The following is a 27,648-nucleotide window of genomic DNA, read 5'->3' on the forward strand; positions in this document are numbered from 1 at the left end:
AACCACAAGCGTTTTTCATTTTCACAAAATTGTGGTTTTTCAGATTAGCTGGTTTCAGGTTAGAGGGAGCTGGCTAAAGATAGGCTAAGCTTGACCCAACAGTCATGAGTAACTGTTGCAAACTCTTATCAGTTATGAAGACAACATATTATTCGCAAAAAGGTATCTTTTCATGAGACAACAAAAGCTTCGAAAAACAACCTTAAAACTGAACGTAAAAGCATCAACAGATCTGTTACCTTGTTTCCCAGGCGTTTGGAAAGTGCTAATATTTCGATTTACCAAACTATAAAATCAGGTAATACAGTAAGTAGATAAGCAGATTTATTTAACTTTTTATCTCTTGATATGCACAAATACAATCAACTTCAAATAGACAAATACCAAATTTGCAAATATGAAAAAAATAAAGTGCAATATTTTAAAAAAAAAAGAAAAAAACGAATCCGTAGATAAAAAAGAATAAAATAAAATAATTTTTTAAGAAATTAATAAAAAAGGAAAAAATCATGGTTTTGCTCGAAAAAGTGAGAAAATATGTATATATTCGATGTAACTTGTAACAAAACGAGTTGATATAGCCTCTATTAATTTTCTAGTTGTTACGCTCATTTTATAAATGTTTATCTTAAAATGTGTAACAAAAATTTCATATAAAAAATTTTCTTATAGAAAGCAGATGAAAAGTGGTGGTTTTCGAATATCATTAATAACATCAAATAAAACAACTACTTTTCATTTTCTTTCATCAGTCGTAACTCGCGCTATTCGGGAGTTTCGTTTTGTGTTTTACTCATTTTAAAAAGTTGGTGACTTTCGAAAGACTATAATAACATCAAATGAACCGTTGACTCTTCATCTTATTTCTATAAAAAAAATTTATAAGAAATTCTTGCAACACATTTTAAGATAAACCGTTTATAAAATAAGCATAATATCTAAAAAGTAACTAAGACTATATCAATTCGATTCTAATAAGTTACATCTTATATTTAATATTTTACTTTGTAGAGGAAAGCCATAGAAAAAAAATTTTGATTTTTTAAAAGTACCTTATTATTTTTGCTTTATTTTACATCATTTGTTATTTTAATTTTATATTATTTCCTTTTTATTTCAATTAATTTTACTATTTTTTATTTTATTTTTATTTAGGATGGACTTCTACCTCTACTCTCAACTTATCCACTTCATAACGTGGATTTTCTATTGACCCAGCATATTTACAGACAGCAACACATTTGCTCAAACTTGCAGAGCGTGTCATCATTTGAAAAACATGAAAGCTTCATAAAGAGCCTTAATCCCCTCTTAGATGATATTAATTCTGCTTTCCCTTTCAACGGAGAGCAATGTCCTAATAATACAAGGATTCTCTATCAACATCTTAATTTAAAGAAATGCAAATGGGAGTTCGATGCATGGTACACAATGGCTGAACTTGTTGAACTATGTGGCGGAACCGTAACCACTGATTTTAAGGTAAGTTTCAAATCTAAGATAATTATAATATTCCGCTGGTGTCTCTGTTATAAGAGGGCCGCGATGGCTCAGAGGATTGAGTGTTCACCTACCAATGAAGTGAACCGGGTTCGAATCCAGCGATGGCTATTCTATACGAATCCGCATCCGGCTTACACCGACCACAGTGCTGATGTGAAATTTCCTCAGTGATAGACTGATCATAGATTAGAGTCCCTTTGCCGTCAGGCTAACCGTGGGAGGTTCTCGTGGTATTCCTCTCCATGTAACGCAAATGCGGGCTAGTTCCATTAAAATGTCCTCCACGAAGGCAAATAAATTTCTCCCAATACTTCATCCAGGTGGTCCCTTGTCTTCTGGATTGGGTTCAAAATTACAAGGCTGCGGAGTTGAACATTAGTAGTCATAAACCCAAAAATTGGGTTGACTGCTCAACGACGGTTATAAAATAATTCCAGAACCGTTTGTGCCAGGGTCTTGAGGGTAATAATAGCCTCCGATCAACAACAACAAAAACATAATAATATTACACTCAAAAATTTTGAGTAGTCTTTTCGAGAAGGACGAATGGGTGGGAAGATTCGGGTGTGAAAAACAAATTATTCGCATAGAGTCGGAATTATGCGATTATTAAACGACAGATTATTCTGTTTCTTCAATAGTTTAAATAATAACTTTAATGATGCTTGCTAGCTTAAAACTATATTTGATCTAAGGCGAGCTCAACGGTGTATTTCAGTGTTTGCGTGTACAAGAACGTTTTTTATGTGTATTCATCGAGTCAGGCAAGTTTGTGTAAAATCAAAGTTGGACGTCATGATAAGGCGATTTTACACAGTTAGTTCATTTAAAATTATCTGAAGCCACGTGTTAATTTTATTTATAGTTATGTTTTAAAAATTTGTTTCCTATAAACCTAAATAAGGAAAAATCAACGGTAATATGTATTAAAAATTCTAAGCTATTTACTAAAGCGAAAAATCATCGGTAAAATTACTTGATTGTTGCTATTTGGACTTCAGTGTGCTCGCAGTGATCAGTAGCATCATTTTTGGTATCGAATGATACGGAGTATAATTAAACTTTATTTTTATGAGTTGAACTTTTAAAAGCTTGTTTTTCATTATCTAATAATGTTAAGTCATAGGTAATTGTAAATTAATAGGAATTATTTTAACTTTAGTAATTGTGACCTTTCAGTTTTGACCGTGATTACGGAACGTTGTTTAATACTCATTTTTGATTATTTACTTGTTTACCCCATATGAAGAACGAGTATTCAACTAGTGGAAAATAAAATGATGTATTGACTGCCCTCGTTAATTGTGAAATAAAATTATAACCTAAATAGACATCGTAACAAAATGTCAGTTTTTTTTTTAAATATTTAGCATAAGTTGTAGTCTGAAACTTATGTCACACTGAGACTGTCATTACATTAAATTTGCTAATTACTTAACGCGTATCATGTTAAATGCAAATGGTAGAAAATTATTTCTTAATAATTTCACAATTCACCTATCCCTTCCAACAATACATTCAAAAACTATGGTCAAAGATTTTCTAACCTTAAACGAATTTTTCTTTCGAGATCAAAAAAGATACTATCGAAAAGACAGCTAACTAATATTTTAATTATTTATAAATTTTTCTATTAATATTTATACTATCAAATACTCGCATTTCATTCAACACTTATTAAAATATTTTTGCAACTTTTAAGCTTTAACCGTTAACTCCCACAGTCAGTTCGGCAAATAAGCAAGGATCATTTTGTTTTAGCTTACATATTACATAAAAAAAATCCAACCTATGTTGTTCCTGAATCCATCAATCTGTCAACACCTCCTGATTGCAAATGAGAGCAATGCCTTTTTTCCATTAACTGAAGCTGTAACTGAGAATTAATTAATCAATTGATGTATGGTTGAAAATGAGGTATCTTCGACGGATGTTACCTCAGATATTTCTATTCAAATTAAATATAAATTACAATGGCTGGCTTTTTCAAGTAACCAAATCAGTTTTCCTTTCAGTCTAAATTTAATCTTTTAATTATTTTAAAAAGTAATTCTTAATAAGAAAATATTAAAATGTAGAAGAAGAAGAGTTATAATCATCAAACAGCAAAATATTGCATTACTCGTAGCAGAAACAAACTTGATTTAAAGAAATGTAAGTCATAGGAAACCCGATGCTAATTTTTGTAAAATTCTGTTATTATTACTGTATATTCACTGTGTAATAAATACTTTGTATTCACCGAAAAGAGTCGAGTTTGCTGAAAGAGTGCAGACCTATTTGGCAGTAAAACATCACGCTAGTCCATACCATAACACCCGAACTTTCATAATAGTTCACTTCGATAATGTTAAAGATGGTACCTACCCTCTTGTTTTCTTCATATGAAAACACTTTGAATATTCATTGTTCAGATTGAATTGGGATTTATCTGTGAAAAGAACACTGATACACAGTCGAAAGTTGATGCTACCTGCATAAATTCAATCGGACTGATCTCCTTTGATCAGGAGTGTCAGGAAGATACCTTGACTTTTCTGAATAACAACATGGGCACACAAAGGACTCTGGGCAGGTCGAGGAATGCAGAGAAACCGATGGTATTCAAAGGATCTAGATCTCATCGACGATGTCTAGGATGCTCGTGACAGAAACCTTCCGAGACGAAAAAATTCTTTATGGAATAAGTTGGCCTCAAAACTTTTTTTTAAAACTCTTAAATAGGTTGCGAGTTCATTATGAAACCAGCACTGCTGTCAGGGGGTTATGCGATTAAACCCTACACGAGTACAATTTCTCTACATCCTTTTTGGACTATCGTATTGTCATGCCCAACTAATGATCCTAAGTTCGAATTGTTTTCTTTGATTTATCAACATTTTAATTTCATTTGATTTGATTCCCTAATTCTTGAGTAATCAGCAAAAATATGTTTTTTACTTAACTTATAAGCATGATATACATTAAACTTTTTTTTTCTAGGTACGAGATTCTGATCAAACATATCTTACAGTATTGCTCCCCCTATATGTCACATACGTATTTGCAACTGCACCCACTGGATGGACCTCAGTTGAACATAGAACAGAATTAGAATTTTCCTTTTTCTACAACACATTCTTATGGAAATCTGGTGCTCATTCAGATACATCAGTTGGAGCTAGTGTAAGCCTTATTCGTGTCAGTACTAATTCTGCCGGTCACATGTTTTTCGAATTCAAGACAGTTGCGAAGTTCTATGGTAATTTTTTTGCTTGTTCGATAATTGTTTAAAAAAGTGAACCAATTATTTGCATTAAATATGTTCTCAATGTATAAACTTGGATACTTGTTAACTGAACCAACCTAATGATCTATAATTACAACTACTTAGTTATAAATAATTCTGCCGGTCATGCTTTCTTTTGAGACAAAACATTTGTGAAATTCTGTGGTAATCCATTTTTCCAATTATTATGTAAATAGAATACATCAGTTATCCATATTTAATATACAATCAATCTATAAACTTGTATTCTGGTTAACTGAATAAACCTATTATAGCTACTAATGAAGTATAATATTTGCGAAGAAAAAATAACATTCATGAGCTTGAACTTCATCTAAAGCTTGGTGTGGTTATTCATTTCCAGGATTAATATAATAATTCTTGTAAATATTATACCAATTACACACCAATATAATTATTTCAATGTTACTTCTGAGTTTGATCTATAAGTTTCAGAAGCAACTTTTAGGGTCTTGTTTCGAAATGCTCCATTAAAGTCTTTTTCCTTTAGATCCTTCAAAGTTCTTCATTAAGTCATTTTTAATTTTTAATGTCTTCAACAACCTTAAACCTTGCAACTTTCGATTTAGTAAACTTTTCAATTTCTAAAATGAAAAGGCTGCAAGAAATTTTTCCGAATTGTTATATGAATGATTCATCTCCATAACCTCCTAAACGAAATATTTTGCTTAATTAACAAGCTTTTTAATTGATGTCAAAGTCATTAATAAAAAACCCAATGTCAATGTTTCGAAAAGGAACTTTTAAAGTTGTTTCTGAATTTTTTACATAGAAATGCATTACGGTAGAAAAGGGGGATATTTAGAAACTTATTAAATGGATTTGTAATTCACATAATATTTTCTGATCAATCCTGTTTATTATTAACCGCATCTTGTAATTGACCGTACATTATTTATAGAAGTTCTCTTATTGTCTGATTCTTCATGAAATATTCTTTACCCTTTCAGGATGTTTCGTCTTAGATCACCATACTCTTCCTAGTGAAAAAAGTTACGTCTCCGCTCCCGAAAATCTTCATCTGCAATTTCACTTGGAACTTTTATGGAGTGAACAAACGTTTGATGGACCAATACAGTTTTGGAGAGCCACTTCGGATTACAACTTTAAAGTAAGAGCTTCTACCCTCATTTCTTTTAAGTTTCTAAGGGATTAAATTGCCTAATTTTGACCAAAATTCAATATGCTTTTGATAAGCACTGTCTTATTCTAAAAATGAAGGGCAAATATGATATTTAGTACACTCACTTCCGCATTATTAAAGAGCGAATTGAAAATTAATATATTTTTTATAGTTTAGTCATTGTAATACAAATATGAAGTATCAGTGAAACTAAATTGCTATACTCCTTTTTTAAGATAAGACGTTATCCGTATGGTATTTCATTTTGAGTATTCGTATTGGCTTCCTTATTAGACTTCTATAAAAATTTATTTAACAGTATGAATGGATTTTGAGATTGAAAAATATGCTATGATTGAAATATATGCTATATATTGAGAATTTTAAAAAAGTGCTATTTTTTAAAAGCGGAAAACATACAAAATTACATTAAAACGTAAAAAGTATAACCAGCCGTCATAAAAGTATACAAATTAATATTAAAGCAATGGAAAAACAAAAATGCTATTGAAATCCTGCAAATCACTAATGAGAAAGAGGGAAGTAAAATCGTGAAAACTAGTCTATTGATAAAATTTGGAGATGTTTTTATAAATCACCTTTCAACTCCTCTCTGTTTCTTCTGGTAATCAAACAGGTTTTTATAACTTCAATAACACCTTCCTCAATAGTGATTAATTAGATTTCGGTATTGTACTTGCTTTATCTTGGCCTAAATATTACTGTGAGAATCTTTATGCGAATACTTTTTTTTTTCACTTCCTTCTTGACAAGGGTTTTTAAAATGAAATGGATGTTAAGAAATATTACATACCTGCAAATTTTCAAAGTAATATGTAAAGGCCCTCGTGATAGCATTGGAAATGCATAGAAATGCTATTATTTCCGTTTATGAATCAGTGTAAAGGAGTACACTGCTAATTTTGCATCATTGATTCTCCAATTCACATGAGAGCATTCAAAGTGCAAGTAAAATTGTTCTAGTCAGGGATGCGTCCACAATTAAACGATGTGCTATAGCGTGATTCTTTGTGGCTGAACATGAACCTAACGAGGATATTTGACTCAAAATGTTTCATCTTTATTTGGAACAGTATGTAGGACAGACGGCTGAAAAGAAATAGGGTAAAAGCTGCCGTGAAGAACGTAATACATAATATTGCATAAATATTCGATCTGCCGAGACCCTAGGACAAGCCTAATTCATGATCTCCTACGAAACCGCTTTTGCTGTTGACAAAATAATTAAGGGTAACCAAATAGTTACTACTAGGGACATCAGAAGCACTTTATCTGATGTAAGTAAAGGAATGGTGCAATCACCTTCCGCCCTTAAAAAATCATGCAACTTGGCGTTGTTTTGCTTAGAAAGTAGTCTTATTAGATCAATTATACATTCACTTTAAATTTCATTATGTGATCTGATTTATTACTTCTCTTGCCTTAATAATACTTTAGCAAATTAACATTATCTATAGAGCTTATTATGCAATTATGAAATTATAATTATCTCCGTTGTTTCTAGGACTATAGTGGCTATTATTCTATACATCTCATCCCATGCAAGGTTACAAAATCTGGACACTCGTTGCTTTTCAGTGGTCATAAATATCTTCCCTGTATTGCACAAAAGTCTCAGACGTAAGCATTCCCGTAAAATTAATTTTTGAGCTTTCGTTATTAATTGTTTAACATTGTTGCATTTTTTTGTTACTGAAACTAATGTTATTTAACATTTTATCCGTTTCTTAATATTTTTTTCTGTTTAGATTTGATTTACCGCTCACTTATCAAGTAACTAATCGACCTCAACCAGTTACCTATGCTCTAGAAACCTTTTTTCAATTATTTAATGACAAAAATCTATTCATGATAGATCCAATGAAAAACTCGCAGAATTTGCAGTACGTGGAATATAAAGGGCCTTTCTCCAAAGGTAAGTCACTAGATTGGTGAATTAGCTATCAGAATTTTTAAATATAATTTTGTAAATACGCTATCTTATTTTTATTGCTATAAAAAATATAGTCATAGAAGGTAACCGTACCAAATATAACTTAAATTTTCTCTTTCAATAAATTTTGAGATGCTGACTAAAAACGTGTTATTCACTTTTAAGTTACTTATTTTACAACTAAGTTATCCACTCACATGCAAAACATTTACGTAACATTGAAAAAAAGGATTCCAACAAGTGTGAAATCCTATCGGCGTTTAAAAGAAAACAAGAGACTTACACGAATGAGATCTACTCAATGCCTGCACAAGCTTGAAATTTATTTTCATTCGTTCTCACCGATTTCCGAATCATTAAAATGTCGAGACAAATTTAATGTTCTAACCAAACCATCCAAGTTATAATTTCGTTCCTGATGTACCCACTGTTTTTAATGTGAAGCCTGAAAGTTAAAATTCTTCCTAAGGAATAGAATGTACGGAAGAGTGCTCTGAAGTTCAGATCATAGAGTTCAAAACATGATAATTAAATTAAAAGCATGAAATTAATCAGGGTCTTTTAAAAGAACTTTTCTAGGAGATAAAATTTACGGAAGAGTGTTCTGGAATCATCATGGAGCTCCAAATATACTCGTTAAAATTAACTTATAGCATTAATCATAAACTGAAAATCAAAATTCTTTCTAGGGGATAGAATTTACGGAAGAGTATTTTGGAGTCCAGATCAAGGATTAGATTCTGCGTATGAGCTTAGCATAAATGAAGTGATTATATGTTCTGGAAAGGACGGTCATTCACCTACATTTGATCCAACTGGTAAAGTCCATGGTAATGGTTCTCAATATGGATGTCTGTTACCGAGCAACCACTTGAAATACAAATTTACACTTTTGGTTCGTATGCCTCCAAAATATTTTTCTTTTTTTTTTTTTAATTCTTCCTCAGCTAACCAAAATTATTAATCTTTACGAAATATATAAAATTTAGAAAATTAAAAATTGATTTTTTTTTTTTCATTAAAACGTATGTTACCACCGAAGTTCGTAAAAATTATGTCTCTTACTCTATTATGTAAGTACTTATGAAATCATCAATCCGAGATTTCTTTTTATTTTCAAAAATGTGTGCAATTTATTGTAAAATAACACTTTTCTTAAAAGCCTTTTTTTTACAAAAAAAAAATAATAATATTTTTTTTTATTGTACGGAATACGAACAAAAAGTTCCACCGAAATCGCTCGATGTCCAGTGTCAGGATTTCATTTGATAACAATTTGAATTAACTTGGCACACATGACACTTTCAGAATCTGTATTACTTATTCAGTTAAAAATTAACTGTGTATAGAAATGTTTTGTTTATAACAGTTAGAATTTCCGAATAACTTATTAAAAATATTTTTGATTCTGTTCTATTTAATAAACAACAGACATATAATACAAAAGTATCAGCTAAAAAGTTCATGAAATTGTGTACCTGCAAGGGACGTCATTGTAGGTATATCATAGCATTTGTCTATTCAGAAGCCAATCAGATTCGTCACGCGCGTGTGACGTCACTTACAGGTATCCAATTAAATCTGATTTAAATTATGCTGTTAAGCATTATCACATCACTTCTCGAGTTGAAAATATCCATTTTCTTTTAATTCAAATTTATAGCAGCTGAGTATCTCAAACTTATGAGCTTGAATACTTAAAAATTACTTTTAAAACAAAATTCTTAATTTATAACTTTTATCTAACATTTTGATTGTATTTTAAATTATTTTTTGCAGGACAGACATGATACAGAAATTACTACCAAAGAAGTTCAAGGAATTCCTTTCAATTCTAAATTTGTATCAGAATCCTCTGAATATTCATCACTATCAATTCTATCAGGAGTGGATGGATTTATATTTAACGTTGATCCTTTGTATGAGGTAACATTATAGTGTACACTTTCAGATAAGATGAGTGAAATTTTAGTTTGATTCATTTTGTTAATTATTTTACATATTCCTGTAATTCAATGCTACATTACAAAGCATCTAATCATAATTATTTGCGTATTAATTTTTTCATATTTTTAACGCCCTAAAAAATTTAATTTCATCATCAACGGGTTTATATTTTCCTTATTTTTGAATACTTCAAAAAAATTTTTCAATTATAACAAACAAAGTATCTACAATATTGCTTATTTAAAAACGTTATATCAATCAAAAAGAAATAAAACATACGGCAGTTCCGAAAATCATACAACTCAAACAAAAGTTCTAAAAAAAATTAAAAGCAATTTAATTTATCAGCTTTTAATAATTTATCCGCTTTAAAAAAGTCTTTCTCCTCAATTCAGTCATTAAAAAATGTATCTTTCAAGGAATTTAATCGTCCATGATTTTCACCTGAACTCCGAATATTTAGTTGCTTCCAATTTTCCAAATAATACTGGGTTTTCCGCAATCGCTGCCCTTTATGTATGTATTTAATATTCTTATCAAAATTTATACACAACTTTCGTTATAAACTAATACTCCAGGGGAAAAAATAATTTTATCAAAAGCTGGATAATCACTGATAAGAAATCGCGATATTCAATTAATCAATATCTGTTTGATTACCTGACGAAACTAGAAGGTGCTTCTAATAGAAGCCAAATTTTAATGTTTTTATCTCGCAGTTTTTGTTGATCAACTCTTAAAGAAGTATTTTTGTCTAAACTTAACTATTTGCGATTTCTATTGCGTACATATTTTTTTACTTTATTTTTGACATGGATTCTAAAAATAGAAACGTGGTGCCCGCGAAATGCCCTGTGTATTTTAAACTACTGCGTTCTTCTCTAGTTCAGATGCTTCTATAATTGTAAAGCTTTCGATTATGTTTACAAATGAAAATTTTCTCTTTTTAATTTTAATATCTTTTTATTTATTTATTTACTTTCAGATAAGTTCCAATCAGGAATGGTTCCTTCAAGTTGTTTATCAAATTACACCGATACGCAAAACTCGCCTACCTCGTTCATTGGATGACTTAAATCTTCCTCACGTAGTAAAAGAAAAAGAAAGTAGCGTAAAAATGATAGTTCTCCGTCATCAAAACTTACAAGACCCTTCTTCTATCGCCAGACCTGTAATTAAAAACACAAAAGAATTCACAGTTGAATTTGAACTGCACCATCTACTATATTTCATATCAACATGCCTCATCATTTTAAGTATTGTCATAATGCGATCCAAAAAAGCACACATTGAAAAAATGTTAAATTTTTCAAGCATCACAAATAATTCATATGCTTTCACAGTTTTCAACAAAACTCCTTTTAGGAAAAAGGAAACACAAGCCATTAGTGAAGCTCAAAATAAACATATAGTAGAATATAAAGGAGCACATAAAGTCAAAATTTCAATGCCAAGAAATAATATGAAAATGCTTAGCTGCAATCCTTCAGAAACGGAAGTGTAACTATTCAGAAATACTTGCTTCGTCTTATTTTCCATCTTTTTCTAATTGGATTCCTGCAAGTGACGTCATCGTAGGTAAAGCATGACTTTTGCCGATTCAGAAGCCAATCAGGATCGGCACATACGCGTGCCGTTGCTTACAGGTATCCAATTAAATCTGATTTAAATCACAAGGTTAGGCATAAGTACCTTACATCTTCTCAAGTTGCCAGCACTCAATTGTAAGCATAAATATGTTTATTATAATAAATATGATAAATAAGAATATTCTTCACACAAAATATTGAAAATAAAGTTATTTTTCTATTTGATTTAATAATTTATTGTGACTTTTAATTACTTAGTTTAATATTTAATTCATGTAATAAAGGCTTCTCATTCTCACCACAGAAAATAATGACTAACCCAAAAAGGCACAAGTGATTTCTGCAGATATGAACATAGTCAAAGCCTCCTTGATGTTGCCTTTTCGCCTACAATGTTTAACAATATTCTGGTATTTTTCAGGGGTTAAATAAAAATATTATGCTAAGAAGTAAACTAATGCTACTGAGAAAAATTGCGAAAATGAACTTGTAAACATAAGGTTCAAATTAGACAATCTAGTTTAAACCTCACTAAACTAGACTAGGTTGCGACTTTTTGCGCTTCCTTATTAAGTAATTGCATGCATGTTCATGAAACTGACATAGTTACATATTATTCTATATTGTCAAAAGTTTATGCCTAGTAATGGTGAAACATTAAACCTTAGAGCCAGTAAAATATTTTTAAAAAAAATGCTAATTAGCCTTGAATGATTTTTTTTTTCGAAATTGTAATGCTTAAATACCTTTTTCAGAGTAAGAAATAATTATAAAATGACATTTGAATTTTTTTTTTTTTTTTTTTTTTTTTTTTTTTTTTTTTTTTTTTTGCATTATTAACAAGTAAGTTTAAGTTGAAAAGAATTTAGAATGAATTATGCTCTTTTTAATAAAGGTTATAACAATTTTCTAAAACATATTTGGAAATTATAACGTAGTTGTCATGGAAAAAATATATATAAATACATATTTTAGTGAAAACCAAAGTTAACCTTTTAAAAAAACTTTAATTTAGTTTTAAAAAAAGCTTCTTATCTAATATGTGACTCCAGATTAATTTAACTCCACTCAGACCTAGAGAATTTAAACTTGAGTTTAATTCATAACAATACGATTCAATCTATCTTGGGTTTTTTTTATTCTCTACATTTTGAAATTATAATTTAAAATGCAATTATAAAGGAGCGTCTAAAATATTGAATTGTAATATTCAGAATTATTTAGGCAAGTAGCACAGGGATATTGTAACAGCCTTAATATTGCAACAACCTTATGCTTAAGCATAGAAAAATTTTCACAGAAGCACATTGCCAATTTTGCAACATTTTTATTATTTTTTATTAATTTATTTTAAATTAGCTTTTATTGGCTGGTTCTAATCTTAAAAAATTTCTTCCATGACTTATAATCCAAAGTATCGAAAATTCTTATACAAGTCTAGTTTCGCCAACCATTAGTGTACTTTATGAAAATAAATGTCTACTCATATAGCTACAAAAAAATCTATTTATTTACAAATAAAATTGAACATTAAAACGTGAATCTTATTATTAAGTTTTGGATGATGATTGTCAGAGAGCAAAATTTAAGTTTGAATATTTTACTCTTAGTCTGAAAAACTTGATTGAAAAATATTTTATCTGCGACGACATAAAACTAGTGTAAGCATATGTATTCCCGATGTTCCGTAATGACCATNACAAAACACACTCTGAGATTGTTTTAAAATTCGAAAAAATGTTTGTAGTAATAGAGGAGACTTCTATCTTCAAATTCCACACATTTTTAACGTGAAAAAAAACATAATACTGAATAGCAGCACTTGAAAAATGCCAAATTCGAATTTGCACAAAGTAGCCCCGAATGACGGTACTCATATAATTACAAAAAAATCTATTTATTTACAAATAAAATTGAACATTAAAACGTGAATCTTACTATTAAGTTTTGGATGATGATTGTCAGAGAACAAAATTTATGTTTAAATATTTTACTCTTAGTCTGAAAAACTTGATTGAAAAATATTTTATCTGCGACGACATAAAACTAGTGTAAGCATATGTATTCCCGATGTTCCGTAATGACCATCCTGAATATATATATATTTATCGAATCTTTGCCAAAAAAGTCAAAAGAAATATATTAATAATTGGCTAAAAAAGAATGCATTTGAAACCCTCTACATTTTGAAAAATGGGATAAGACCAAGAAATTTATCTGGAGATTTTCCCGGAGATCCCAGAATTTCGGAAAATATTGAGATTTTTGAAGATGAATAACATCAGCCATTTCCAACTTAGATTAAAGAATAGCTAATGAAATATAAGAACTGAAGTATGAATAAATGGATTATAAACAGATAAATAAACTTCATTTTAAATTCATTTCAAAAATTTTCATTTCAAAAATTTTCAATTAATTCATTTTCTAAATACTCCGCATAAATAAAAGTTCAATTCTTCACTAAAAGTTTATTCCAATATTTTTTTAAACTTTACTCCTCAATTTCTTTTTATTTTAATGTTAATTTAGTGTTTGTTAATTTATTTAAAATAAATTTTTTTGAAAATATATTATTCCTATTAAATATGTAAAAAAAATTTTGTTACCTACATCTTCTAATTTCCTCTACTAATTTTGCCATGTTTGCTTGCATTAATAAAATTTAAGATACTTAATCTTATCTACCATATAATTTGTCCCGCAGTGGACTGATCGTTAAGACACGGTTCCCAGCAGATCACCGAAGTCAAGCATCACTGGCTACGGTCAGTGTGCGGGTGGGTGACCACTTGGATCAGTCTGCGTAGGGACCGAGGGTGTGCGGTATTGGTCCTCGTTAAACTGTGCTACCGTAAAGTGCTCGACTTCGCGCGCAGGTCGTCGGGCTACCGAAGCGGGGGTGCCATCCCCTCCGCAGAGGATCAAAATTGTGATGGCATGTCTTCGGATCATCCTCCGGGATGTTTCCCAGACCGTCGCCAATAGCCCATTGTGCAGCTCTAGTGCGACGCAAATTAACAACAACAACTACCATATAATTTTAATTAATTAAAATAATTATATTACATATTGTAATTTCGCATTATATTTGCAAGTCCTTAATTTTTTATCAATTTCTGCTTCAATAATTATGTTTCAAATTTTTACAAGAATATTTGTAATATCAATTTATAAAATACAGAAAACTAACAAAGTAGTATTTTATAAGAACTAAATTATTCTCCTTATACTGGGAAATAAAATATATGTGAAGCAATAATATTACATTGTAATGAACATAGACCCAAAAATTTTCAAAACTTCCTTCTCAAAAAAAATCCGGTAATTCCTCGGAATGAACTGGATTCTTTCGACCTTCTGCAACGCCATATACTACAAGTAAAACGAAATATCTTCATATGCCTGAATCGCAGTAACGTGCAATTTTGCGATTGCAATGGGCTACAGGAGGTGTAGAGCAGAACTCTCTACCCGTGGCAACACTTCGTATGCTTCCCCCATTAGCGTGTGGAGAGTCATAGGCGAGGGAAGTGCGTTAGTTTCTGTCATGATTTTAAAATAGATTAAAACCTTTTAAGTTATTGAACTGTATTGAAATGAAAACTACATTAAACATAGTTCTAAAAAAAAGCGTCGTGTAAATTGTATAATAGTTTTGATGCTTCTTTGTTTGTTGGCAACACCCATTTAATTGTATGGATGGTGTTTTCTACACTAGGTTGCACTGCAAACTCTTTACTACTTATTATTTCCGGTGCATGTTGAAGCCATTTGGCTCAAAACGTGATCAATGTGTTATGAGACTCTCTTGAGTAGAATTTCTTATATACGTGTATTCGTTATCTGATATATTATTTGCGATAAAAAAAAAAGAAAAAGAATCGCTATAAGAGTGCATTATTTAAAAACCTGTCATTTCAAGACGTAAGAATCATCATTTGAAAAAAACAATTTTCCTAAAACGCTTATTGCCTTCTCAGCAGTATAAAAATTTCGAAATTTAAATCTAGCGACACTAACGTATGATGGTGCACAGCTTGCAACTGGATCAAACAGTAATAAACAAGTAAAAAGATGCAANGCGCTGGCAAAAGCAGCGCTCTCCAGACCGAGAATTTACGATAGATTTACCATTGAAGATACTTATCAATCAATTAAACGAATCCACCAACTATCCAGGCAATCAGCATTTAAGCATAGCAAATACTATACTGATTTTCTTCATTTGAGCCAAAATAAAAACGAACTTCTACCCCTCTCCAGCAGGCACCAAGATGTTACGTTCTCCAGAATCCGCACTAGATCCTATCCAACTAAAGCAAAGTTATTCCGTTTTGGTCTAGCTCCAGACAACAGATGCAACTGCGGTTCCATCTCCGATATCGATCACACTATTCTAGAATGCCCTCTCTTTGATCAACAGCGCACCTCCCTAAAAATACAGCTTGGACCTGGAGCATTGTCGTTCTCATACCTTATGAAAACAACTGATAAACACAAGCTACAATATCTTATACACTACCTAAAATCTATCCGCATACTATAACCATACACCTATCCCCACCACCTTGGATATAAGCGAGCTATAAGCTGGAAATTGCAAAAAGCTCCAAAACAGATCGTCGATCATCATCATCATCATCAAGACGTAAGAATCATCATTTGAAAAAAAGAATCTTTCTAAAACGCTTATTGCCTTGTCAGCAGTATAAAAATTTCGAAATTTAAATCTAGCGACACTAACGTATGATGGTGCACAACTTGCAACTGGATCAAACAGTAATAAACAAGTAAAAAGATGCAAATCGGAACTGCCAGGAAAGCAAGTTCTTTATAAATCTAACAACCATTTTACCTCTTTAAAACAATACATCTATAAATAACTAAAAAAAATTTTTACTTCAAACTCACCAGAATCACTTAATATCATTATAATCTTATGAAATACGGTAATTACATACTTCACTATATATATAAAACAGCAGCGACGGCTCAACTGTTAAGGCACCAAGTTGCAATTGTGAGGAACTGGGGGTCAATCCCTAATGGTGGCTTGAAGGCTATCCAACTTTAGATCTATGGGTACCAGCTTGTCGGGAAGTAAAGCCATGCAAATTAGGCTGATCAGACCAGAAATCAAGCACGTGATGATTGACTCCTAGCATAACGGGATGATTTTTTGTTTGTCCTTGCAAGATGGAGCTCTTAACTTTAGGAATGAAATAAACTTGGTTTCAGAGACGTCAGAAGATTGCTCTCAGGCGTTTTTCTCAGTCTTCGAGTCAATCGCAGGTGAGTCTAGGGCAATCACAGAGAGTGTATATGCTCCTTTTAATGATTGCCCTGAGACAATTTAACTTTACCTACTTTCGACAAATTGGTGAAGAATGTTGCTTCACCAATAGTTATAAATAATTTTACGTAGTTGCTCATACATGACTACGTAATTATCTCTGCTCAACATTGGCCATTATCTCCACCTTAAACCCCACGAACGCTGCTGACAGAATATATTTACAATTTTAGAATTTGGAAATAAAATGGCTCACACTCAGGGCCGGCTTAACCTATAGGCACACTAGGCACGTGCCTAGAGCCTACGAAATTCAAGGGCCTACGAAAAACTTGGGAGAAAAAAAATTTTTTGACAAAAATAGTTCAGCTTTAAAAACAACAAATGTATTTTGCACAAAATTATGAAGATACAAATAAAAATATAATATTTTACGGTAATAAATTATTTTGCGGAATCTTATGATCTGATATATTACTTTTTGCGATTTTTGGATTCAACGAAAACTTGTATTATGCTGTCCAATTCCAAACTACGCAAAATGTCGGATTGAATAGACATAAGTGCGAGCGATGCCAAACGATCTTGATTCATTGTTTAAAGCAAATAATTTTTTATCAATTTTAATCTGGAGAAAGATCTTTCTCCTTCTGCATTTGATCCAAGAATCGACAAATATATTCTTAATGCAATGTGAACGTTAGGAAAAGTATTCACAAGTTTATCTTTAATTTGAGCCTTCAGCATTTCTTGTGGAGATTTATGTTTATACAAATTTGAAAATAGTGAAAATTCATCTACAAAGTTTTCCTCTAAATCGGATGAGTAAATTTTCACCAAATTTTGCGCTTTTAGTTTAATCTCAGATTCTGACAAATTTTTGTGAACAAGAAAACCGAAATTATCGTACAAATCACTGTAAGCTTTACGCCTTTTAGTCATTTCTGAAATTAATACATCTAAAATGGCGTAATACGTTTCCATACGAAGAAAATTTTAGCATATATTTTGAAAAGAGGGGAGGAGTGGGGGAAGGAGGGGAGGGCCCATAAACGGCTGTGCCTAGGGCCTACGAAAGGTATAATCCGGCTCTGCTCACACTAGAACACCGAAGTCAAGCATCATCACTGACTGGACTGTGGTCAGTCAGCATGTGACAGAACACTTTTGATCAGCCTAGGTTGGGACCGAGGGTACTCGGTATCGGTCCTAGTTACACTGTTCTACCGAAAAGTGCTCGTCATCGAGCGCAGGTCACCGGGGTACCATAGCAGGGAAACCATCTTTATGCAGAAGATCAAATTTCTGATTTCATGTCTTCGGATTATCCTCAGGAGGGTTTACTCAAGAACCCATTTTCTTAGGAAGACCGTCCTCAAGAGCCCATTGTGCAGTTCTAGTGCAACGTAAATAAATGCCTGGATATAAAATGTTTCTTTTTTTCATAACAAAAATTTATTTAAAAGTATTTCGATGCATCGTATTTATTTAATTCTACCTCTTAGACGCGTCCCGCAGTTTACTGGTCGTAAAGACGCGGTTCCCAGTAGAACACGGAAGTCAAGCATCACTGGTTGCGGTAAGCAAGTGGGTGGGTGACTACTTAGATCAGCCTATGTAGGGATCGAGGGTGCATGGCATCGGTCCTCGTTAAACTGTTCTACAGTAAAGTGATCGACTTCAGCGCTGGTCGTTGGGCTACCAAAGAAGGGCAGCCATCCCTCTCCACGAAATCAAAATGTCGATGGCGTGTCATCGTCAGAGATGTTTCTCAGACCGTCACCTATAGCCTATTGTGCAGCTCTAGGTCGACGTAAAAAAGTAAGTACCCACCTAAATCTTGGACGAACTGCTTGCGCTGGAGCGAATCAAATCGTTGCGTTGTATGCAATGTGAATGATCTCTTAGTGTTCCCTACAGACTTTATTTTTTTATTGGCGATCGCTTCTCCCTTCCCTCTCCTCCTCTTTTCAGTTGGATAGTAATGTTCTACGATATTTTCTCTTCTCTCAATATTTTTCCTTTTTATTTAATAAAAATATTTTTTTACATTTCTGTGATGCTTTTCTTAAGAACTATGTTTAATGTAGCTTTCAGTTCCATATAGTTTTACAGATTAAAATATTTTAATCAATATGAAAATCAAGAGAGAAACTAACGTACTTCCTTCCTCTATGACTCTTTACACGCTAATGGGGAAAGCATGTGAAGTGTTGCCATAGGTTGAGAGTTCTGCCTTACGCCACCTGCAGTCAGATCTCCATAGATCCTTTTTTGGACAGAAAGAAAAAGCCAAAGTGCATGAAGAAATGCGTAGCCGGAAGCGAAACCTATAATTATATCTCATTTCCTTTTCCATTTCTTTGCAATTTGTTTGTTTATTTTTAAGAGGTGTTTTACGACGATGGCCGTCACTGATATTGAAGATGCTGTTACAGACGAAGAGAAGGTATCTTATTAATATTTCTTATTTACGCATGAGTTAGATTATCATATTTAACTGCATTTGAAGTTCTATAAAATTTCATAAAAGTGTAAGCTAGCTTCAATAATTTTCTTGTTCGTTACGTTTCATTGAACTTGTTGTAAGTTCACCCTTTCTTCACGTTTATAGATCCAAGATTAGCATTATTTGAAATTAGAATTTAAGCTTATTGTCATAATATGACTTTTTTTTAAACTTGGTGATGATTTAATACGAGAATAAATTCTATAATATTAATTGCATAACTATATTCAATTTACTCACTGCGCATTTCAAACAGTAAATTTCGTTTATTGAATAAAAATATTGCCTTTAAGTAGCTATTGAAAGATTTTTTAACTTGATATTCGGTTTTAATGCATTACCATACCTCATGGCGTTTTTTTTTTTATTTTTTAAGTTTTATTAACGTTGAGGACATATGAATTTTGGAAAATGTGGATCTATTTTTTCATTAAGATATCAAACCAAACTTCAGTAAACTAATTTGACCTTAAATCAGGGGAAATTTCCGTATCGGGATCTGCAACATAATAATAGCTAAGTCTTGGCATCTACTGAAAGAAACTAAATATCTGCCCAGAAAAGTTCCAGCTTGAAGGGTATGATTCCTAGACAAGTGCAAGACTAGACATCCAATTTGCAAGTTAAAATAGATTTTGGCTTTACTAGTTGATGCAACAGATCCTGATATAAAATATCCCTTGACTGTTACATTCAGTTTACGTAATTTGTTATTAAACTTTTATGGTTATTTAAACCATTTTGTATTATTTTAAACCATCAAGAGATAAAGTCTAAGTTACCAGGTGCAAGTTAATTCAAAAAAAAAAATTGTAATTTTTTTTTTTCGGTAACATTTTTTTAAAAAATAACGCAATAAGTAAATAAAATAGTTAAATTTAATTGTCTTACCTAAATGGAAAAGTTCTAACTTTAAGTTGATTTGTTAAAGACTATATCAATATAGCTTTTGATGAATTTTTAACTATTGAATAATTTAAACTTGTCTTTGTAGATTCGCATTGCATCAGATTTCATTTTGCATTCACCTCCTGGAGAATTCAATGAAGTTTTTAATGGTAAAAATGCTACTACAGTTATTTCCTGTTTATGTTTTAGATTTTCATGTTTACATTTCATTTTCATGTTATACCACTGATAATAAAAATGAAATTTTTATAGTAAATAAAAATTTTAAAATCTAATTTTTATACCATTGCATCATGGTTAAGGAGATGCTTTCAATGATTTAGTTTTAGGGTGAAATTAAAAAAATAAATAATAATTATTTCAGAAAAACCTGAACATCTTAAACAAACATGCATCTCATTTTTATAATATAAATTTAATGCAAACTTAAACAAAAAACATAATTGTTTGTTTAAAGCAGTTCTGTCATTCATAGCAGGTAAATTTTTTGCTCATAATTATATCAGTTGGGTTTGTTTTTATTAATGCTAAATTTTATTCATCAATCCGGTTTTCATGACGCCAGCACAAGTGGTATTTCCACACCAAGAAAATGGCACTGAGTAAAATTTAAATAATCTCTTGCGAAAAATCATGTACCTTTAATAATATTTTTATATCAATGGAGATAACCCCTAAGAATGACCAACCTCCATTGGCAAACATTTTACTGTGGAACAGGGAGTGGTCATTCCCAAAATGTTTTTTTTTTTTTTTTCCTTTAAAATTTGTGTTTGAACTGTAGTTTTTCCATTTAATTTTTAATGAGAATGCAAGAGGGACAAGGGCTAAAGGTTGTGTACTCTTTTAATAGATTATTTATGCATTGCATGAATTATCTCAATTATTAGTTACCTAAGTCTAATTGGCTATTTGTATTATTTGCATAATGTAAGACTGACTTTCATAATTCTTTAAAAAAAATTTGTTTTACTAATCGTAATTTTTTTTTTTTAATTTTAGATGTCAGAGTGCTAATAAATGATGATTATTTGTTGAAAGAAGGTGCTTCTGGGTATGTATTTAAAAAAACCTAATTAATTCCATTAATTTATCTTGATATTCTTCTGTTCTGTGTGACCTCTGTTATTTTTAAAAGAAATCTGATTAATTGTATCTGCTTTTATTTATTTAATGAATATTTTATTTGATTTATTTATTTTATTCATTTATTTTTATTTTATTCACTTTTATTTATTTTTTGATGTTAAATATAATATTAGCATTCAGTGTTGTAAGATTATAAATTGAGAATTAAGATTTAATTAACTTGATTTAAGATTATTCTGTATGAAAAAATACAAATTTATGTTGTGCACTGTAAGGAATTTAGAGACAATCACAAAGGATGTTTCTTTTACTTTGTTTTAAAGCGAAACAAATGTTTTAAAATAATTTCTGAGTATCGAAATTTCTGATAAATCATACTTTAAAATTTTCATATTTCAAGATCAATTGAATCAATTCTATTCTAAGTTTGAATTTTATCAATTAAAATTACATGGTTAAAAACCTTGTAAATATTTATGTACATTGTTATTCAAAAATTATTTTTGGCTATTATTAGGTTAAATAAAAAAAATTAATAATTATAGTCTATATTGAATTATTTTTGTATAAATAGGTTTTATAATAGTTCTCAAGCACGTTAAGATTTTCTTAAATATTTTCAGAAATATGGCAAAATATAAAGTTTCTTCCACACAAACAGGCTTATATTTTAGAAATTGCTCCCTACCTATGTATTTAAGGTCAAAATTCAAAATCCATCAAAAAAAAGAGAGTGTATGGTTTGTCAGAGAAATTATATTTCTGTGTCAGATTTCACAACTTCAAACCATCCTCTGCTCAAGACTATATTTTCCGAAAAAGTAGCATATTTAAGGATATTCCCTTAAACCATTAAAAGTGCCTGTAACTTTGTAACACTCTAATAACTAGATCAAAAATTATTAAAATGTTCAATTTTTTTTATTTTTCATTCTGTACATTCAATATATATCTCAATTTATCAATGTATCTATATGCATAAACCTATTTTTGTTTTATTTAGTGCCTTTGCTCAATATAATAAGGACCAGCTGACTCCTGCGAGAATTGATGGATCCAATTTCCTTGTGAGTTTACTTTAAAAATAGTTATTTAATTTACATGTAATGTTAAACACTTTACAATGAAGTATTCTAATTATGTTTCTAGCATGATGAAATTTCTTAACTTATTGTCACTATGTGATTTTTTTAAAATTATAACATTTATTATAGCATGTTTAGTGAAAAAGGAAAATGAAAATTTGGATTGAATAAAACATGGTTTAAAAGAATCCCCCAAAAATGTGTTAATAAAATCTTGCCTGAAATAAAAAAAAAACCTTTAATTTTGCTTTAAAATACTAAATTTTAAATTATTGGGGGGAAAATTATTAGTTTTACTACAAAATTCTTTATATGCCATTTATTCACATAAAGTTTATTAAAAAAGTTAATAGCTTTAAATTATATTTTTGTATTAATTTATTTCCAGTAAATGTATTCTTTTTTCATAGTTGTTTTTACAGACAATACTTAAATAATTGTTATTCTTTTTTAAGGAAATTTAACTAGATTAATTAAAAAAAAACTCTTATTTAAATCATGTTAAAAAATTTCATAAAGATCAATTTATGAAGAAAAAAGTAATTTATTTTTCAAATTTAAAACTTATTTGAAAAATTTCGCAAATTTTAAAAAAAAATCAACTTTAATTTCTGATTTACATTACACTTGCTATTAAAGCACTTAAAACGCAAAAATTAACTGAATCACTGTTTGCAATGTCAATTAATGCATTTTCCGTTGTTTTTCAGTTTTAAATATGAAATTAATTCTACCAAAAACTATGCATTTTAAAATAGAAAAGTGCAAAAATTTTATTTTAACAATTATTCATGTATACTGTTAATTACTACATATTTATCTATGTCACTTAACTGCACCATTTTTATGTTCTGAGATTTTCTCTATGTGATTAAATTATAATATTTTTCATAGGCATTAATTACTGACTTCAACGATTTGGGTAATGGGAGGTTTTATGATCCTCGATCAGGTCAATCATTCAGGTATGATCATTTACGTAAGGAAGCCACTGAATTTAAAGAGCATGAACCTGATCAAAAAACTGAAACCTGGAGAAGAGCTTTAGAAGAAGCATGCACTTTATATACACAAGATTACTATAGAAATGGAACTTGTTCTGTTTTTAGTAGTACTGAGGACCAAAACATAGTTTTAACAGCTTGCATTGAAGATCACCAATTTGAACCCAAAAATTTTTGGTAATTAATTTCTTTCCTAAAACTTCTCTCACTTTTTTTTTATTAATTTTTTTTTTCCTTCATGTATGTGAAACTTAATTGGAGTACTGCCAGTTAGTTTCAAACATGTTTAAAATATAAGACGAAAAACATGTTTTCATTTTATTTTATTTTTTTTACAAAAAAAAACATTGTAAAAACAGCAGTTAAACTGAAAACACAAACTGCTTTCAAAAGACATAGTTGCTTTACCCATATTTATAAAATTCCACAAATTAATGAAGAAATATCTTGAAAATCTAGTTTATCTTATGTACAATAACAGATGCAATCCATAGTATTGAAAAGCAGCATTTGCTGCTATATCTACAAAAATTAAATATTCTTCTGAAGAGCTTGAAAAACTAAAGTAGGCTGACATTTCAACATTATCCTAGTGGTTAAGGCTATTAAAAGATGTTGCTTGTCAATTTTAGACAATTATATATGTGTTTGTTATTCTGTGTTATGCATCTGAATATTCTACTGTAAAATAATAAAAAGATTCTCAATATTTGTTTGTTTTTTTACAGTAAAATAAGAAATCTTTTGAGTATTGCTTAGGCAGCAAAACTTGAAACAGCAGAGATGTTTTTAAAAAAATTTATTTTCTCAAAACAAATTTCCTTCAAAGAAATTGTTTTGCTGACTCAAAATGATAAATATAACAAGCATGAACAATTTCGGGGTTTAAAAGAAAAAAACCTTTTTTTCAACTATGAATTTTTAGGTCAGGACTATTACATTTCATTGACTTTTTTCTTGTTAATTTTATGGTTATATGAATATTGTTTTGCGTTTTTCATCCATTTTTTTAAGTTTATCTATAAACATATTCTCTCCTACTACTACAGAATTTCCATAGTTTCTTAAGATACTTTCCTTAGTGGTAGCAAAAAGGATGTATTATTATTTTAAAAAATTTGAATTTACCTACAAAAATATTAATAATTTAAATGCATAAATAAAAATTCAAATTGACTGGTAAACTTATTCTTAAATTCTTATTAAAGCCTTATAGAAATTTCATTTGTTTTAAATAAAATAACATTAAAATACTACCACTGGAAAAAATATTTTTTGAGAATCTCAAATGTTGAAGGATATGTATACTTATTACATTTTCTTAGGCAGTCAAACTTCTAATATCCAAATCTGTTTCAATATGATACCCGCAAGTATCGCCGAGTTAACCAAATGCGCCAAGTATCAATTCTCATAAGTGACACGTTATATATGCTTACACAAAGATTTCAATTTCTTTCAGTATATATTTCTTACTGAACACAAAGACACAGAGCCATGTGGAAAATAAACAAACTAATTATGCATCAAAATTGCCAAATACACAAAACAAAAATATATTGTGGTTAAAATTAAATATGTAAACAAATAATAAATCTAAGTTAAGTAAGATATGTAAACAAGAGAGAATTATATTTCAACAAATTCGGTGAGCGATCTGGTGTTTATATAATTAATTTCTCATTATTTAACATTCTAACTTATGTGGAGAAACTTACTTCAACTTTACACGTCATTCTGCTTAAAAATTCACTGACGTCACATGTGTGGGTATCTGTGATCGTCTTCTTCTTGAAGTGCAAGTACCCAATTGAATAACTTAGTTAACTAAGTCTTTTTGTTTGTTAACTTTGATAGCTAATTGTCTATTTATATTGTAGGAATGGTAGATGGCGTAGTATTTGGTCTCTAACATTTTCTCCTGGATCAACATCTGCAGAAATTCAAGGCATAATAAAAGTTCAGGTAAATTGTATAATTGTAATTTTAATGTGCTTTTTTTTCTCTTTGTTATATTGACATCCAATGAATTCCCCTTTTTAAGTAACATATTAAAGGTAATAAAGCAATTTTAAAAACTGAAAATTCTTGTTTTAAGTGAAGTTGAGTTTTATAAAAAATGTAAAAGTTATGATGATGTAATTGACTCTAAAGTTTTGACTAATAAAATTGATTTCCTTTATTTAATATCAAGATTAATTTTTGTTCCTTTCATCTACTGATGTATTTGCTATAAGCGCTTACTATTGCTGATCTATTTGAATTTTTGTAGCCATTACTGCTGTGGTCTTAATTATGTATTCTTATAAAAATTAATTATTTTAGGTGCATTATTATGAAGACGGCAATGTTCAACTTGTAAGCAGCAAAGAAGTTAAGGAAACTATAAATATAACAGTAATTGAATTTTTGACATTTCTTATTTATTTGTACTTTTTTTTTTTTTTTTACTGCATTAGTTGCTTGATTTCTTGGCAGGTTGACCAACACTGGCAGAATATCTGAACTATAACCTATGCAACTTTTTAAAATCAAATCTGCAAGAACCAAATCATTACAATATCAAAACATGCTAAAACCATCCTTTTTTAAAATCATCGCCATTTTGTAATATCAAATTTATAAGGATATGCTTAGAGACGAAAAAGAAAATTCTGATTTTTCTTGTCTGAAAAGTTAGAATTATCTTTGTTATCAAGTTTTGAAAGCATAAGAATAACAAATCTCATTTCATAGGAGGTATGAACAGAATGTCATGTGCAAAATGTCAGAAATGGATTACACTTCATAGGAAAATTTAAGGATGAGAATTAGAAAAATTATGAAACAAGGAGTGTAAAAATAATCAAAATAAAAACTGTTTATATATCAAGAAAAGTTAGAGAAGGTCTTTCATCATTCACTGTCAATCATTTTAAAGCCCAATAATGTACATCTGTCTTCAATAAAAGTCAGAAAAAAGTTTGATATTTTAAATTAACTTTAAAGCAAAGAAAAGATATATTGAAATTTACAAAAACTCTCAAAAATTTTAAAGCTATGTTGAGCGTTTAATTTTAAACTTAGCTATTCAAATATTTTAAAGCCCTGCTATAAACTGAAACGTTTAACTCATGTTTATATAAAATGACAAATGTAGTCAGTAAAAATAAAATATAAATGTAATAATCAATTTAGCTTTAAGTCTGTTTGTAAAATTTAACTTTGTAACATTAGTTACCGCCTTATAAAATCAAATATTCTCGGATCAGATGTAAATTTATAGGCAGTGGGTGCTGTACTTTTTTTTTCTGAAAAATTTTGTTAGTTTTGAAATTTAGGAAAGTTGATCTTTTCATCAGTTATCTCTTTTCTCACTTAAGGAAGATTTGCATTAGTTTTGAATATTTTAAATGTTGGATAAATTAAATTGCCTACCTACTGAAATGAGCATAAGTTGAATTGTGCAGTATTTCGATTTAATTTACTTTTTTTGCATTTTAGACTGAACAGCAAACAGCTAATGAATTCATTCAAGTTGTTGAAGAAGCTGAAAGTGAATATCAGGTTCGTATTTTCTGTTTTAAGACGTTCAATGTGAACTCCAAGCAAAATAACGTGAATATGGCACAAACGTCTCTTCTGTACTTTTATTTGTGTTTTATTCATGTGTTTTTTACCATTTTTCTTGTTTTACATCTATTATCATCAAACTTCTTTTTTTTTTCAACAGAAGATCAGGCATACTTTGTGCTTTGTTGACTAAAGCAAAAAACAGTGTGAATAAAGCACAAATGAAAGTATATAAATGGACATACTATGCTTTCCGCTCTGTCAACATGAACCTTTCTTAGTGTTTGAAGCGCTAAAAAAAACATTTAAATNACGAGAAAATTTTATAACATGATAAAGCACATTAAATGTTTAAGTTTATTAAAAAACTTTAAAATCTAATGTACTTAATGAAAGAGATAGGTGGAAGAACCTGCTGAAGGAGTGTAAAATCAAGAAAATATGTTTAAAATAATTACATCAAAACACTGTTTATGAAATATTTTTCTCTATTGAAAACCATCTTAAATAAAAACTTTTTAAAATAAAAAAAAAGATTGTTTTTAAACCTAAAAAAGTGCTTTTTAAGCTGTCCTTACAAAAGATTACATATCAGTAAAAAAAAAGTTCAATAACAATACCAAAGTTGTGTTTTTCTGGATCCACAAATTTCTGTTACTTCTATATTCAAATTTCTGTTACTTGGTATTCCACCTTTTAAAATTTTATCGAGAGTTGTGCATGAGGTTGTGATGAGATTCAGAGATTTTTCAACCTTTAACACTTCCAATGCCCTCAGTCTATGAGGAAAAATCCAATA

At 30.0% G+C, this 27,648-nt stretch overlaps 2 protein-coding genes across 2 annotated transcripts in view; both read left to right on the forward strand.

The window, feature by feature from the left end:
• LOC107444379 (extracellular matrix organizing protein FRAS1) overlaps window positions 1-11,630 on the forward strand; it is a 90,356-nt gene extending 78,726 nt beyond the window's left edge. The window contains exons 59-66 of the mRNA XM_071187135.1: window positions 1,156-1,482; window positions 4,486-4,744; window positions 5,743-5,903; window positions 7,441-7,556; window positions 7,685-7,851; window positions 8,559-8,764; window positions 9,649-9,795; window positions 10,802-11,630. Coding sequence (XP_071043236.1) covers window positions 1,156-1,482; window positions 4,486-4,744; window positions 5,743-5,903; window positions 7,441-7,556; window positions 7,685-7,851; window positions 8,559-8,764; window positions 9,649-9,795; window positions 10,802-11,320 — 1,902 coding nt within the window. The 3' untranslated portion in view covers window positions 11,321-11,630. The remainder of the gene's footprint in view (window positions 1-1,155; window positions 1,483-4,485; window positions 4,745-5,742; window positions 5,904-7,440; window positions 7,557-7,684; window positions 7,852-8,558; window positions 8,765-9,648; window positions 9,796-10,801) is intronic.
• Window positions 11,631-18,900: 7,270 nt separating this feature from the next.
• On the forward strand, window positions 18,901-26,843 carry LOC107444388 (F-actin-capping protein subunit alpha; the record flags this gene model as incomplete). Its single annotated transcript, XM_043040396.2, is given in 8 exon segments — window positions 18,901-19,150; window positions 20,205-20,268; window positions 21,122-21,173; window positions 22,212-22,275; window positions 23,188-23,474; window positions 25,178-25,262; window positions 25,623-25,694; window positions 26,781-26,843. Coding segments are annotated over 8 exon segments (732 nt in total), but the record flags the coding sequence as incomplete, so codon positions are not given.
• Between the last annotated feature and the right edge of the window lie 805 nt (window positions 26,844-27,648).

The sequence above is a fragment of the Parasteatoda tepidariorum genome, chromosome 10 (assembly GCF_043381705.1).
Source record: "Parasteatoda tepidariorum isolate YZ-2023 chromosome 10, CAS_Ptep_4.0, whole genome shotgun sequence".
NCBI classification, from domain to species: domain Eukaryota; kingdom Metazoa; phylum Arthropoda; class Arachnida; order Araneae; family Theridiidae; genus Parasteatoda; species Parasteatoda tepidariorum.